The sequence below is a fragment of the Alligator mississippiensis genome, chromosome 14 (assembly GCF_030867095.1).
Source record: "Alligator mississippiensis isolate rAllMis1 chromosome 14, rAllMis1, whole genome shotgun sequence".
Lineage (NCBI taxonomy): Eukaryota > Metazoa > Chordata > Crocodylia > Alligatoridae > Alligator > Alligator mississippiensis.
In genome coordinates, this window is record NC_081837.1 from 40,799,113 (window position 1) to 40,815,834 (window position 16,722).

Genomic DNA, 16,722 nt, shown 5'->3' on the forward strand with positions numbered 1-16,722 from the left:
GAAAAGCTACCAGACTCACCCCAAACTCAGGTGCAAGGGCCTATAACTTTCCATGAACACCATTCCAAGCATCCACAAAAAAGAGATATATCCTCTAGGCTCAAGCCTACAGCCAGAGTGAGGACCAGCCTCACTGGGGTTGCTGGGGCCAGATGCTAAAGGGAAGGTCTCTACTAGAGACCTACATTCTTTCATTAGGTTTGGTCTTTCTGTCTCCTCCCAACCATCAGCCATCTGCTACCATAGCCTTCGTCTTAGTTGTGACCCACTTCATGCTTGACCCATGGGGTTCACAGCAGTAAAGGAAAGGAAGGCAAGTTGTGTGCAATGAGCCTCAGTGCACAGCTGGCTCCCCGTCCCCACACTGCCCACTCAAGACGCCGCCACAGACTGTGGAGCTTGGCCCTTGTGCCAAGGATGGAGCTGAGGGGCACAGAGTACGAAAGGAGCCTCCATGGAGTCCACGAGCTGAGCTGCTTCTCAGAAGAAAGCTTCTCATCTGGTGCATCGGGCAGGCAGTGCTGGCTCAACAAAGCAGCATTAAACACCAGGCGACATCTCCCCAGCAGAGCCCTTTTAGTCTTTCCACATTGCCCATCTCCCGTGAGTGCTGACGGACACACGCACACAGCTTAACGGCTCGGGTCTACTCTTTGCTTTTTAAGTTTAATGAATTTCTCTGGACCACGTTGTGGGAAATAGGGAAGAGATACACAGCTGGAGAAAGGGCTGAGAAGACACAACCAGATTGTACAAAGAAACCTGGAATCTGAAGTATTGCAAGAGGATGCAACTAAGGATTGCTTTTCTCCTTATAAGAGCTCTCCAGACATGCATACAGACCAGAATAAATCCAGTGCCACTTGTACAAAAGCCATGAGGAGACATAATAAATACAAGTTATTTCCCCACCACAAAGCATCAAAATACCAAGTATATTCCCTCCCCCCCACGTTGTTCCAATCTCTCTCAGCTGGCAGCAGGAATAAATGCCCATTTGTCTGAGGTGCCCAGATGATAGGCTCCATCAGAGACAGGGCTGGGCTTGGCAGAAGTGCTCAGAGGGAGCTTACAGAGGAGTTGGGTACATAACTCCATCAGTCTGCAAATCAGCGCTTTGGCTGCTCCAGGCAGAGACACTGTCCAGCAGCTGGTGCTGCCTCTGAAAAGGCCCTGGAGAAGCAGGGAGGAAGAGAAACCGGTCCCATGGCAAGCAGCAGTGGTTTCACACTCGTACAGAGGTCTGAGCCGCTGCCAGACCAGTCAATAATACCTCGAAGAGCTGGGAGGCTGCAGCCTTCAGCCTATGACAAGATTTTCTCATCTGTCACAGCTCCCTGCCCGGGTGGGAGATGGTAATGTTACAGCTGCCCAACTCTGAGATGAACGCAAAGATGTGCATTATTCCAGTTCAGGTGTCTCTCAAAAACAGGGAAGGGAGAGAGACGTTGGGCTCAGGTTGAGAGACTTCACCCACACCCAGGTCTCGGTCTAGGCCCACGCACACCATAGTGTCCAGTTGAGACTGCTCCCCACGGATTCCTCCCCTGCCACCACTCCTCCCATGGGGAAATGCTGCTCTTGCTCCAGCCCATCACTTGGACAGTGCAATACTAGTCTCAAGCCACCCCCATGCCTTCCTGGAGATGAAGTCTAAGCTGTGGAGAGGGGAAGAGTCCAGGAGAGTTGCCAGAGCCAAGGGTGTACCAGTTAACCCTTTCCTGTACCACTCTGCCCAGCTCTCTCTGGGCAAATATGCCACTCCCTTGATGCCTCGCTGCAACAGCAGTCTAGTTTCCCCCTCTGAAAATTTCAGCCCTCCCCGATTCATGTTATCTACAGCTGGAGATAGGCATTTGCTCCGACTCCCTACTGCTCATTGCACTTGCCTTGTTACTCTACATCCCCTCTCCTGCAAGCAAGAAGCATTTCCTCCAAAACCCATGTCTGTCCGTACCCTGTTACACCGCAGGGAGCTGCCAGGCTCTTTGCCAAGCCGTCTTCTAACGCACCTTCCACTGAGGCGGATGCAAATAAATACTTTGAGGGTGTCACAGCAGCACTTCCAACCCGCACCCCCCTACTCAGAGGGGAACAAGACAGTCACCTCCTCCACAGAGGGAAAAAGAGTCACATTCCCATGGAGGGGAATCTATGGCAAGAGTCAGGCTCAGAGCTCGCAGGGAGGACGCAGGGGGGCTCAGCTGAGCTTCATGCTGATGCCCACAGCCCGCTTGTAGACCTCGGTGACGTTCTCACAGTCCGCCAAGGAGAAGCAGCTTTCCCCGAGGGGGCTCTGGCAGTGCGTCACCGTCCAGCGGCGCAGTCTGTGCCCCGACTCCTCCGCCGTCTCCTCCAGCCGGAGGAGGTTGTCCACAGAGACGCAGCCACGCATGCTGCTGCCACTGTCCGGCATCCTGTCAGGCAGGTCCAGTTGCTCAAAGGACTCCGTGGAGAGGATGCTGTCCTCGCTCACGGCACTGGATGGGTGGGCTCGGGACCCCAGCGGGAGCTTGGGAAGAGGTGCCTCACTAAAGGACCCAAAGGCCTTGATAAGGCGGCTGTCTGGCTCTGTGCCACAGGAAGAGTATTTCCCATTGTGCTTTAGGATACCCTTTCTCCGCAGGGGCAGGCCCTCGGGGTTACGGCCAGGAGAGGGACTGCTGAAGACATCAGCATTGAGGTCCAAGGCCTCCGAGTCCAAGACCTCCTCCGATTCACAGTGCTCTGGGGAAGAGTAATACCCAGACTCACGTTTCTGGGATTTCTTGAGGATTCCCTTCTTGGGCACCGGTGCAGGCGTACCACCGTCCACTCTGCAGGCAAGTGTCCTGGAGGAAAGGATATGAACCAGGTCCGCAGTCTGCATCTCGCCTTCTTCACTCCTTGCATCATCAGCCACTGGTTGAGGGATGGGGGCCTGGGCTTTCTGTTCACAGACACCCCTTTTCTTCAGGATCCCCTTCGGCCTCTTCAGGATGGACTTGGAGGGGTTGTCGGGGACTGCAGCTACCTCCTGCAGCGCATGGGAGACATCGTTCTCCTTCTTGGACTTCTTGAGCGAGCGCTGCCTCTCCAGTGTGACGCCAGGGATGTGCTGCTTGAAGAAGGAGCGCACCTTGGAGCTGTTCTCGAGCAAAGGCCGGGAGGAGCGCCGGAGCCAGTCTGCCACCGTGGCCAGCGGGGACTCGTTCTCCCGCATCGACTCCTGCTCCCCGATGGGCACCTTGTAGCCCCAGTTCACCCACCAGTGGCTAGCAATGTCCTCGATGGTGGCTCTGCGCTCTGGGTTCACCATTAGCATCCATCGGATCAGGCCGCTGGCATCTAGAACATGGAGCAAGATTCCTCAGAGCCGTGCAGTAAAACAGGGCACCGAAGGGGTTGGAGGGAAGAGGATAAGCAGCTCTGAGGTAGTATACTGGAGCACTGCTTACCCGATAGCTTGGTGGGCTCTCTGTAGTCCCCACTGGTGATCTGCTTGACCAGGGTCTTGTAGTCTTGTCCATCAAAAGGCATCGTTCCATGGACCAAGATGTAGAGGAGAACGCCAAGGGACCAGCTGTCAACCTGCCATGCAGACAACCCTTTGTTTAGACACGTTAGCATCGGCAGGCTTCAACCAGAAAGCCCTCTGCTGAGCTGACCCCTGAAGGGCGCTTGGGCTAGCAAGCAACTCCAGCAGCTGCTGGCTACCTCACGAGCAGCCCGTGGGTGCTGCCAGGGTACAGACGGCAGCAAAGGACCTGCCGTGTAGCGCAAGCTACTGAGAAAGTTGTAACGAGACAATGCTCTTGAGCGGACTGTGCCTTGCCCAGTTTGCTCGCTGGGATGTGCCCAGTGGATTTGTAGGACTCAAGTGCCATGTCAGGGAAGGAGACTGGTGACCTGAAAGCCGGCACCCTGTGGTGCCAGTGGAGCATGACGCTTGGTCGTCTCAGTCCCCCAGCCCACAATTCAGCTTGGAGAGAAATGCAACCCGAGGAAAGCCCTGCATTAGCAGCAATGCAACTGAGCTGGGAGCCGGTAGGCCCTCTCCCATTTCCAGCACAGAAAGGAATGACCACAGCTGGACCCTTGAGCTGCTCCAGATGTGGGAGATGAAAGCTTACCTCTGGTCCTTTATACGGCCGCCCATTGACGATTTCAGGGGATGCGTACAGAGGGCTGCCACAGAAGGTCTGCAGGAATTTGTCTTGCTGGTAGACATTAGACAGACCAAAGTCTGCTATCTGGGGAGAAGCAAGTGGGCGTTCATTAGGGACCTGTAAAACCAAGGTTATCCCACACTACAGAAGCCCAATGCCTGTTCTGAAGGGCAAGGTGGACCCTAGGTTTCAAGGGGGGGGGGGGGGTCACATCAGTTCTGGAGCATTTTGCCCCTTTCAGCTGGGCACAGGAGTGGACCAGAACCAAAATTTTCCACTCCAGACTGAGCTGACCCACACTGCCCTTCCTTTGCCCAACCTCCAGGTCAGGTCATGCTACTTGCACAGCATGAGGATGCTCCACCAGCCCCGAGCAGCACTTAAACCTAAAGCAGGGCACAGCCACGACTGCCACTCGGGCACAGCAGGAGGTACAGCCTCGCCTTGTCCATTTAGGCAGCGACATGCCCAGTCTCTCCCATCTCTGTGCCCATTTTCAGGGCAGGCTGCTCTTCCAGCAAGTCAGAGGGCTCCAAGAGACAGGCGGATTGTTTTGAGCCTCTTTCAGTAGTTATGAAGCCCGAGCTACTGGCACCATTTGTTATCTTGTTCATCAAGCCTCTGGCCACTCCAGCAAGCCAGGAGGAACAGTACATGCTTGCACATTATCTATTGTGAAACAGCCTATTGTGAGGATAAACAGACTCTGCCACTTTGTTTATTATTAACCGTGCCGTGCCCCCACGGAGGCTGGACCCCTCCTTCCCAGCAAGGAAGGGACAAGTCCCAGGGTGGCTGTAGCCAGGTCCAGCACTGCTAGTGCAAAGTCTGAGGTCAGGACCAAAAGCACTGCCGAGTCATGCAAACAGCAAAGCGTTGGAGCTCACGGCGGGCTGAGCAAGTGAAATGCTCTAAGAAGGTCATGCCAGAGCAAAGAGAAAGGAGCAAGTCAAGCAGTTTGCAAGCTGGGATCAGAGAGCTGATGCCGCACTAGAGACCAGAAGGGAGCTACTAGCTCAGAAATCCCCCTGCATTTCCTCCTCCGATAGGAACAGGACTCCTGCTGGGCAGCTACACCACTGTTCAATCCTTACTTTGCCTGCTTATCAGCTAGAGGACTTTAGCAGCTGGAGTTTCTGGGAACTGCCTGCTGCTTTCCCTTCTGCTGGTGCTACTGGCTGCACATGGTTGGCCTGGCAGCTACAGGGACCCAGCAAAGCAGCGGTCATTTATGTAACTTGCAGAAATTGGTTTTATGTAATGCTAATCCCCTCCACTAGCACCCTGTCCTGGAAAGCAGATAGCACGGAGCAAGATCCCAACAGAGCACCGCAGACCCTTTGAACTCTTGACAAGGCTACACGAGAGCTCTGCAGGCAGATAAGCTCTTCATTATCCCAGCATCACCGTAACCATGAATTGGCGCTCACCCCTCCCCAGCCCAATAGCTTTCTGAATTTAGAAAGAGCAACTCCCCACTGCTCAGGCAGGGAGATCAGCTACCCTGCACTCCAGAACATGTTCCTGCAGTTTGGTGACCAGAAGCAGCAGCAAACTGGCTACAAAAAACTCAGGGCTCAACTGATGAATAAGTCAGCATAGCCTCTCAGCAACTGTCCTAATGCCATGCTCCCAAGAGCCAGGCCTGTGAGACCAATTTCCTCACCTCCCCCTAACCCATTTGAGGCGGCATTTCCAGGAGACACTGCTCTGTTCCTAGGGTTTTCCCTCCCCAGTGGGCGCTGGGGTATTGCATGAAGCCCAGCTTGGTGCCGAAACGCTTGATCTCACTAGCAGGTTAGCTTCAGGATCTGAAGACTGAGAGCAACTTTTGCTCATCATGCATTTTAGGTTGAGTAATATGCAGCCAGGTCCCACCCGCCTCACTCACCTTAATGTTGCCATTGGCATCAAGAAGGATGTTTTCCAGCTTCAGGTCTCTGTGAACAATCCCATTCTGTTGGGAGAGAGAAAGTGAAGTTCAGGTCAGTGAACTTGAGAGTAATCACAGCAGGTAGGTGACTGTCCTTTACTGATTCAGCACATGTGGAGAGACCCAAGCAGCAGGTAGAGATTAGCTTTATTTTTTTTTATTTATTTTTTGAGCTCTAAACAAGATTCAAGTTCACCATAGGGGAGATAACCTACTTGTGAAAAATGAGCTTACAGACGCATTGGAGCATATTAAGTCCTTATCTGTTGCTTATCTCAGCAGATGCCTTTGCTTACGAAGCAGTCAAGAGTGCTTTTGCACTAGGTCTTGGAGGCAGTTTGACTGGCAGACACCCTCCCCACCCCTTAGTCAGAGGCTGGGCCTTGAGCCATTTGACATCCACCCTAGTGCTGGTTCACACAGAGAAGCTCAAGGTATGTGCACTGCCCTGTCGAGTTCAGGCATGCTCTGGTACCCAGCTATACAGAGACATTCATCCAGGACAGGTGCACCGACAGGGTTCGATACCAATTGCCAGAGCAGTCAGAAGTGGAGCGTACAGCTATGCAGCTAGCCATGTGTCCCTGATCTCAAAAGCACCGAGCACCCTCTATTCCCATGACTCCCCCGGGACTTGGCTCAGAAACCAGGGCATGAAATCAAAGACAGATGCCAAGATCCTCCGAGAAGCACCAATGTAATCCCAGGTGATATTTGTGCCAGGTCTGTTCCTCCAGCCACTTGGAGCCCCTGGTTTTGAGCCGATCTCTGCAGTTTGAGGTCTCTTGGGCATCGGGCAGTATACGTCTCAGCCACCAGGATGGAAGGGCTCATCCTGCATGGGCACAGCATCACTGCTCTAGCAGAAGTAACTAGCTAGTTCTGCAGTTTTCATTTGAGTTCAAATCTAAGTTGACAGCTCTGGGCGTTTCCCTTACCCACGGCTGATAATATGCGGTGACGAACATAGTCAGAGGCTTGGCGCCTTAGTAGCAAAGCAGCCAGAATAAAGGTAGCCTCCTCTGCCCGGGGCAAGCATATCACTTTCCCAGACTCGGGGCATAGGCACCCCATCCCATTCCAGGGTGGGTAAGGATCAACAGAACAGATTTTTTTTTTTGGGGGGGGGGGGGGGGGGGGGGGCCAGAGGAAATGGAAGAAATTAAGCTCTCCCCACACAGCCCTTCCCAGGTGGGCAGCAACTCAAAGCTCTTCCAGATGGAAGCATTCTCTGGATGAAAGCCTCGAGGAATCCCCTCTGCTTTCCTTCTGTGTTGCTTTATCATTGGACTTGCCAACACCAGGGCGAGAAGGGTGCAGAGTCTGGCTATAAGATATGAATCCTCCCAAAACTGCCCCACACAGTCTGTGCTGGTTGAAGAGTCGTCAGGCCTGTTAAAAGTCAGTCACAAGCAGCCAGAAGGCAGCAGAGGTGGGTCAACCCCTCATGGGTTTTGTGGGCACCCACTTGCTCATGGCCTTCCAGGGCAGGCTCATTTTTGAGTGCAGGTTTGAGCCGACCATGGCCTTTTGCCACCAGTGCCCACACATAGGCGGGGGCTGCTTGCTTACCTTGTGACAGTAGTAGATGGCAGACACAACCTGCCTGAAGAAGTGCCGTGCCTCCTGCTCCGTCAGCCTCTGCCGCTCGCTGATGTAGTCGTACAGGTCTCCTTTGCTGGCATACTCCATCACAATGACAATCTTGTTGTTGTTTTCAAACACTAGGAGGGATAACAAGAGGGGCACGTTGAACTGAAAGATGCTACGGAGGCACCTTTGAATACAGAGTCCTTGTTAGCAAGAGCTTCTGATCGTCTGATGTCCAAATGGGCCACCCCGAGCCTCTGCTTTGAGCTAGAACGGACAGCTAGAGCACCGTGTGAAGGTGGGGAGCGCTCGGATAGCCAGCCCAGGCCCTGCAAGCCAGGCACCAGCAAACTCTGCTACCACAGACTGCATGAGATGCAAGACTCTGAACCCCCGAAGGACGACTCGGGCACATGGTTGTTTCTTTGCCAGGATATCGCCGCTCAGAAGAAAGAGAAATGCTGCGGTTCCAGTTGGCCTGACCGAGCGTAGACTTCACATCCTTGTAGCCCACAGCAGTCACAGCCTGCCAGGAGAAGCAGGCTTTTCCTCCAGTTTCATGTAGGTGTATAGATGTGTTACCTCATCATATTTAGGTTCAATACAGGCAGCAAACATGACACCATCTCTACAAACACACAGCCTAACCCATGCTGCCAGCCCTCCTGCTTTGTTTAGCAGACAAGAGGACTCCAGATACCTCACGTACGCCCTCAAGGAAGTAGAAATACTAGACATTGGCCACGCAGCTTGTGCCAGGCACAATAAAGCTATAAAAACCCGAGAGAGCCAGCTACGCTAGAGAATGCAAGTTTTGTTCCATTTTGGAGTCAAGGGACTAAGACGTGTTCAAGCAGCACCAGGCTGACTTCATTTGAGACGTGCTCCAAGAAGGTCCGCCCCCCAATTCTCCCCCGCCACCTGCCTTTCTCCAAATTCAGAGTTGTTAAAGGTTGTTGCTTTGACAACCCTGGCGAGAGCAGAGGTCTGTGTCCAAGTCATCCTATGGTGCAGCTGTCCACAAGCTCTGCTCACCCAGCCTGCGCAGTGGGCTTCAGCTCAGACCTGGGGAGGGAAGGACTGCACCCCCCTAGATGAGCTCGTTCAGCTAAAGCTACTGTAGGTTTTACAGTCTTGGCACAGTCCGGAGGGCAGGACAGAAAGCAAGCATTACCAGATTTTAGAGCTCCATGCACTACAAACCCACCCCGGGGCTAGAAGCTGCAGTTAGTGTTGCTGGCTTGCAAGCTGCCTTAACTGCAGGCAGATGCAAAGGCTTCCAAAGCCCTTGGGTAGCTTTGTCCTCCACATTTCTCAGGCCAGTGGGGCAGCAGTTATTTTTAGAGCTGGTATTCCCCTCCCGCCACCCGAGGACTTGTGTACAAACACACACAGAGAGCGAAGTTCAAAAAGCCAAAACATCAGGGAAACCAGAGCACTTAGCAGCCCTCAGCTCCCTGCCCCACGGCTGCTGAGTCACCACCGGCTTGTGCAACAGAAGTGAAGAGCTTCCGCCTTCTTGTTTTGAAAAGCTTGTTTTCCATTTTTGGAGGGGGAGAGTTTACAAAAAAAGGAAAGAGAGAGGGAAAGCCCTGCACTGCCCTTCCCTGCAAAAATCCACAGCCTGCAGACAGCTCTGCCCTTCTTGGGTGGGGGGTTGGCATTTGCCTCGTTTCCGGTTAGCAAAGGAGAAATCCCCCATTCTCCTGGCTGGATGCAACTCGGATCTACTTTCCACAAAGCCAGCCAGGCTAGGTCAGAGTCCGACGGACTGCAGGATGCGGGGAGCCAGCACCGAGCAAAACAAACAGTCAGTGCCAGCTTAATTAGCTAAGCACGGGCGCTTCAGGAGTAATGTTTAGCCCCCTCACTTGTGCCATCCCAAACCCCAGGAGCGTGTCAGCAAGTCACCATCCATTTTTGCTGCCCAGCTGGGAATCCCTGCATCTCTGAAGAGAAGGTCTCATCACCCGTAGCATCCCATAATAAGCATTAAAATATAGTACGCTCAGCCAAAGCAGGCCTTGGCGAGTGAAACACCCACCCCCACATGCACATCAGAAGCTCTTACCTTCATGGATAGCAATGATGTGGGGGTGATTAAGGGAGGACATGATCTCGATCTCCCTCCGGATGTGGACAAGATCCTGCTCATCCTTAATTTTGTCTTTCCGGATCGATTTGATAGCAACCTGCAAGTAAGAGCACGAAGAAAGAAAACGTTAGGGCTGGCACTTAAGGGTCTTTCAAAAGCTTGTTGCCACTTTCTGTTCACATGGATTGGAGCACCCAGACTAGTCTAGCGGTAGGTAACACTCCTGCCTTGGTCTTGCTGCTTGCATGGACTTGCCTCAAGCCTCAGATGTTGCACAGTCCCTGCCGTGGAGGACTGGCAAGCCGAATCAATGGACAGAGGCATTGCTCCCTCAAAGTTAGAAATGGGGAAAGCCCAGGAACAAGCCTGCTTGCCTGAGATCACACAAGGCTAACTCAGCTCTCAGCCAGAGCCCAGTCCTATATCCAGACGGCCATCCTTACCACGTGGAGCAGAGGACCAGCCCATTGGTCTATACACCCTGCTGGTTATTTTGGACAGGGTGTTTTAGTATAGGCCCAGGACTCGTCTCCCATACATTGGTACTCCAATAATCACGCTGGAACTGCCCCCAGCTTTATAGCAAGATATATCCAGACAGCGTCCTTGTCCCCCAAAACCATTCTGCTCCCCACCACCCACACGCTGCTAATTTCTGCCACCCCACAGCAGATCTCCAGCGCTTCTCAAAAGATACCGCGACCCTCCTTTGCCAATGATGGATAGGCTGGCCACACTGTTGGACTAGCGTCCCGAACTGGAATCCCCGGAGGATTACATCCAGTGAAAGGAATGTGACCTGCACACATGACTTGGAAGATAACAACATCTTGGTGTGGTGCAAATGAAAACCAGGTTTGTTTTCCCCCTGCAACTATTTGTTTCGGGAGCCAAATTACTCAAACTTGTTAAGGGAAAGTCTGGGACGGAAGGAGCAGCCGACCAATTCCTGCTAACCTTCCCCTTGTGACAGGCACAAGCAGTGAACACAGGACTTCCCTCCAACGCACAGGGCCCACGTCCCAGGGCTCGCTCGGATTTCTTCATTATTACAAAGGCTCCTCCACAAGGAGCTGGAAAGGGGAGGAGAATGAAAAGCGAGCGCTGGAGAATAGATGACCTGTAATCCCCTTTCAAAAGAGATTGGAGAGAGACAATGTCCTCCTCGGGTTGGATTTACAACTGAATCCAGCAGAACCTCGGGTTTTGTATCAGACAAGAATGCGGAACAGCATTAATCCTGTAAAAGGATCCTGGAGGATGCAGAAAGCCAGGTCTCCCAGCAACAGGGCCGGGGGCCCCGTTCGGCCGCACCGCCTCCCCCCTCTGCTCAGGGCTGGTGTTCCCTTTAACGAAGGGGAAGGGGATCGTCACACAGGTTATCTGCTGACAGGCGAGGCAGACAGATGCTCAGTGGGTTGCCTCCCTGGGATTCAGGGATGCCTTTCAGTCCACATTCCTTTCCATGCCCAGCCTGTCAAAGCAGTGACCCACCGTCTAGACTCATGCCCGACACTGCCCCTCGCCTCGACCGCGCTGCGTGTGGGAAGGATGCAGGCGCTGGAGGTGCGCGCCTTCCAGCCAGCGGCTCCCAGCGCAGAACAGGGACACAGGGGACTTGCGTTTGCATCCTGGCTATTGCTGTTACATCACCGCTATTTTCTTCCCCTGGTGCCGTCTGAACAACAAAGTCTCCCAAAATAAACCAATGGCCGAGCTAGAGCCAGGCACGCACTCATAATGAATTAGGAGTTACCACAGCAGCGAGCAACAGCCTGCCATCTCAGTGCCTTTACTGGAGAGATGTGCACGCGCCGTATCTGGAGCAACCTACGGGAGATGCCTGGTCGTCCTATCCAGAGGGAAGTGGGTCTCTCTCAAAGTCCAGCCCCCATTGCATGGGATCAGCAGCTGGTCCTTGCCTTGCTTGCGTCTCACTAGTATCCCCTGCCTCCAGTTAGACTGTTTGAACCCAAAGGCTCTTCTCAAGGAAGTTACAAGAAACTAAGCAATCAATACCTCTCAATGCAGGATGCATGCACTTGGCAACCCTTGTGCTAGGTTCACAGGTTAACCCTCAACTCTTTCTGCCTCGGTGCCCCAGTACTGGATATGCCATCTGGCAGGACCAGCTGCCCAACTGGCTTTATGCAAACAGACTAGGCCGCTTCCTCCCTCCCATGCCCCTGAAGCATCCAACAACGAGTCACCCGCTTGCCCCATTCACCTCAAGAAACATGCAGCTGGAATGCCTGGCATTCAGGCTGCCCGGACAGGACACAGCCACCAGCTACATCAGCACATGCTGAATGAAGAGCTATTGCTCATCCCCATCTCGTGACTTCTCGCAGCAGACCCCATGGCCTTGTAGGGGGGATGAATGGCTGCAAGCCTCCAAATACGGGAAGCTTCTAGATAAGGCTTCAGCTGGGTCACACAAGCACATTTGCCTATTGCAACCACGAAACTCAACTGTTAATATTGAGGAGAGAGGATGGCATTAAGGAAAGCACGTTTCCTACGGCACTTAGTGACCTTGCTTAATGTAAGAGCTGAAGGGCTGCAAACAAAAATCAGCAAGGATATAGGGGTTCCCTTGCTGTTCACTTCCCATCTCCAATGACGTGTAGTTTGGACAGGCTAGTGGTAGTGGGTCCAGCAGACCCTCAGGTGTGCTTCACAGGACCAGAGAAGCTGCTACACACACCGCATGTGCGAGCAACAAGGCAGTTACACTAGGAAGACAAGTTTGTGTCATGAGCAAGTCTTCCCCAGTCCTACCAGCAAGACCAGCAGCACTGATAGGGTACTCTTCTGCATAGCTCCTTCACCCCACTGTGGTTACCTCCACTGGTGTTACCAGCTATACCACTGGGGATCAAGCAGGACCACTGCGCAGCTTACTCTGAAGGCTCAAGAGGACATGCCACCTAACCCACGAGCCATGTTTGTGGAGGACAGAACATGCTCCATCTCACATACCAGACAATGTCTGGACTCTCCAGCATACCAGGCACTCTGCTGGCCATTAAAGCTTGCCAGCTTGGCACCAAATTCTGAAATGAGACGGGTTTGACGAGGCCTCTGGTCAGACAGTGTATGCTGAATAAGTGATGAAAGGTCTTATCAAGTCGCCAGCCCACTGGATGCTTTAAAAGTGGTTCCAAACCATGAGCACAAGGCCACGTGCCTACTGAAACGTGGCCTCTCACGCATTGTGGAAGAGTGCAACGTGCTTTTGGTAAAAGGAAGATCAAAAGGAAGGCATTGCTATTTTGAACTGTTCCAGGTGCCCCTTCCCCTCCACCTCGGGCAGGCCCAGGGGTACATCAGATACAGCGATCAAGCACCATAGAAACAGGCCTCTTGTTTAGCTTGGCTGGGATCCAAGCAGTGAAAGCTAAACTGGAGGCAATGCTATGGGCAGATGCTGGAAAGAACAGGTGCAGGGGCCAGTCCTTTCTATGGGCAGCACTTTTACTGGGACCTCATATCAGATGCAGATGAAAGAGGCAATTACCATCTCCAGCGAGATCACAAAAGACATGCAGACTAAAAAAAAAAAAAGGAAAAAAGCAGTGGGCTCTTTGCAGTGGGGCAGGGGAAGCCCTTCAGCTAAAGGATTTCCAGCTGAAAACCCATATCTTTCCAGCAGTCCACACTTCACTGAAAACCCACCCAAGCCAACCATTTGCATAGCGTTTCCTTTAAGCTGCTAAAGAAAACAGTCAGGTCTGCTTCAGCTCTGAGCTGTCCAAGCCCTGTTAAGGGGAAGGAGCGGGCAGCCAGTCGAAAGGGCGGACGACTGGGGATTTTAAGTTAATCAGACAGAGGCAGCGTCTGAGGAGCCAGAGGCAAACCTCTGCCCAAAGGCATTTCAGCACCAGAGTTTATGCCAATAGCCTCAGCTTTGCATGCGGCCCATGAAGATCACAACCGAATGAAAGAGCAGCACATGTCCTTACATCTTGGGGTTTCAGAAAGGGAAAATAATCTGAAGAATGAACAAATATTTACTCAGCTCAGGACAGGCTGAAGATTAGACATGTCTATAACTGCTCAAGTGGGGGGGTGGGACAGGACAGACAAGGATGTGTGTGTGTGTGTGTGTGTGTGTGTGTGTGTGTGTGTAACTAGGCGAGGCACTGGCAGTCTTTGCCATCCCTTGGTTATTCAGTGGCCCACATCTGCTATTTGCATTATGATAACGCTGTAAGGCCAGCGCTCTTTGTGCTGGCCGGATGCAGTCCCTGTCCTAGACAGCTTGCATTTGAAGTGTTAGATGCTAGGCAGGCCTGATGACAGCTGGCACTGGATGCTTGCTCTCTGCTAGTTCCCAACGCCTAGTAAGAAGTAGGCCAGGGACACCATGCCAACAAGAAGGATCGTGCCAGGCCAAAGGGTTGGGAAGCAGCATTGATACAGCGCAGTTGGGCAGCGCATCTCCAGAGCCAGCAGACAGACCTATGCTTCCACCTGCACAAATGTTTCCTTAAGTCAAATACGAGCTGCTCCATGCCATGCAGAGACAGCTCCTATCCAATTCACAGCCGTTTTTCTTTGCATGACTTTCTGGCACATTAGTGACTGCATCCCACGCCCACCCTCCCTCCCAAATGTAATGCCTTGTCAGGCCAACTAGGTTACTGAAGCTGGTCTCTTGACATTTATCCCCACGAGACCAGGGTGTGGGGCTTGTTTGTGAAGCTGCCTTCCATGGATCACATCTCACACCACAGGGTATCAGGGCAGGCAGATTTCCCCTCCCTGAAAGGATTCACTGCCCGTTAGGCCTCCTCAGTATGTCAAGGCTGTGGGTGATGGTATGTGATCTCAGGCCACACACACTTACCCAAAAACCACCACAGGGAAGCTTCTGGCCTAGTTTTAGACAGGATGCAGTATTGCTTCCAGAACAGAGACCAAATCCTAGACACTAGTGCTTACAGACTCCGTTTTTAAGTGATGCTCGCAGCAAACCTATAATAGGTTTCAAAAGCCAGTTTGCTGCACTACTCTTTCACTTAAGCAGACCCTGAAAGTCAGGAGCAATTAGACAAATTAGGAGTTTGGGAGCTGCTTGGACTCTGCAACATCTGAAGTCAGCTGAAACGCTACAGAGCAAGAGCCTGAAGGGCAATGTTTGTTCTCTACTGCTGGCATACCTCCGAGTATGTGCAAGCCCCTTTCCAGGAGGAAGTCTGACTTTGATTGTCGAGTGTGTGATTGGAAGCTGTAATCTCTGCCCACAAAAGAAACATGCTAACCACTCAATAGTGCTCCAAAACCTACCAGCACAATGCTAGTGCTGGGCAAAGAGTTCTTGAAGCCGCCGACCTTGCCAAGCCCACGCACAGCACGGCTCAGAAAGCAGAGCAAGACGGATGCCTCCATGCAGCGATCTGGTAGTAGGCTGGCCTCAAAAAATGCCTGCCTTGTGCCCAAAGATTTCAGGGGCAGATTTTGGTCCCTTCCTCCCCAGGGGATTTTTCCAGTTCCGCCAGGTTACACCCGATTCATAGGCGAGTAAAGCAGATCCAGATCAGACCCTGGCCAGAGAGAGGGAAGCTTGGAGTCCCGGTGGCCAGGACAATAGTCTCCCTTCAGCCTGGCCAATGGGAGCCGATGTTTTGCATTTCAAATGAGTCCCAGCCACAAAGGCTGTGGCACTGGCAGGCAATTCATGTCACATCTATTCTAGCAAGCAGAGTAAACACGGCTGCAAAGCCTGGCCTGGCTGCCGCTTGCACTTTCCAAAAAGGGGGTGGAAATTTTGCCAGGGAACTCAGTCATCCCCTGGGATTCCCCCTGGCCAATGCCACCACCTCCCACAGCCCCCTGGTAACAAGACCCTGGGACAGCCGTCCTAGCAGCCCCTCCGTGCTCCAAGAGGGGCTTGCCCCTGCCCCAGCTCTAGGGCTGGCTGCTCACAGCATGCAGCCCAAGCCCCTGGCTGCGATGAAGCAGCTGCCGAAGCGTTACTCACCCAGCACCAGCAGTGTGGCAAGGCTATGCACACTCGCCCTGCCTGTGCCAGTGCCAGGCCTTGGTGCAATCCAGGGTGTGGATCAGCTGCCTGGGGTGGCTTTGCTCCCCCCCCACCCCAGGAAAGGTTTCCCCACCCTCTCCCACACCCCAAAGAAAGCCTCCGCGGGAGGCTGGGGCTGGCTGCAGAGCTCCTGCTCCCGGGGGCAGCCTGCTGCTGCTTGCACTCAGGACCTCCGACACCGCACGGGGGTGGGGGCCAAGCTGGACGGGAAGGGGCAATGCAAAGGGGTTCAGGGCACACAAACCCCCCACCCTGCCGGGCAAAGGCAGAGGTGCCTGGGGCTGCGATGGGGGGCAGGGAACAGGACCAGGGAGAGGGGCATGGATTGGGGTCTGGCAGGCAGGCACTGGGGGCCAAGATCAGGACCAGGGATGGGGAGGAGAGGCATCAAGAGACAAAAAAAGAATAGGAGCCAGGGGAGGGGAAAGATCCCAGCCCGGCAGGCATCGGGGCAGGGGCGTCGGGGCAAGATCAGGAGCAGGGATGGGGAGGAAGGGGCATCAAGGGTCAAGGATAGGGGCCGGGCAGGCATCAGGGCAAGATCAGGACTAGGGATGGGGAGGAAGGGGCATCAAGGGGGCAAGGACTGGGGCCCAGATGAGGACCAGGGATGGGGATGGGCGGGGGGTGGGGGGCAGGATCGGGGCCGGACCCCGCTCACCTACCAGCCTCCCGGAGCGCTCGCGCGCCGCCTTGACCTTGCCGTACGTGCCCCGTCCCAGCGCCTGCAGGAACTCATAGCGGTGCCGCAGGTTGTGCTTATGGTGGTGCCGCTTCACTGCCTGCTTCTTCATCACGGGCCGCGGCGACTGCAGCAGCCCGGCGGGCAGGAGCCCGGGGCCGGGGCCCGGGCCGGGCTCCATGGGGCAGGTGCCAGGTGCCCGTGGCCGCTCCCGCGCTGCCCGCG

At 53.8% G+C, this 16,722-nt stretch overlaps 1 protein-coding gene across 2 annotated transcripts; it reads right to left on the reverse strand.

The window, feature by feature from the left end:
- Positions 1–647: 647 nt before the first annotated feature.
- On the reverse strand, positions 648–16,722 carry NUAK2 (NUAK family kinase 2). 2 transcript variants are annotated; one of them, XM_006259889.4, is made up of 7 exons: positions 16,481–16,722; positions 9,743–9,863; positions 7,654–7,805; positions 6,040–6,105; positions 4,113–4,232; positions 3,438–3,570; positions 648–3,327 (listed from the first exon to the last, which is right to left on the reverse strand). In XM_006259889.4, the coding sequence occupies exons 1-7, from the start codon at positions 16,676–16,678 to the stop codon at positions 2,201–2,203; spliced, it is 1,917 nt and encodes a 638-aa protein (XP_006259951.2). In that variant the 5' UTR covers positions 16,679–16,722; the 3' UTR covers positions 648–2,200. The 2 variants fall into 2 exon arrangements, with proteins under 2 accessions (XP_006259951.2, XP_019332870.1); XM_019477325.2 differs by having other exon boundaries at positions 16,477–16,559.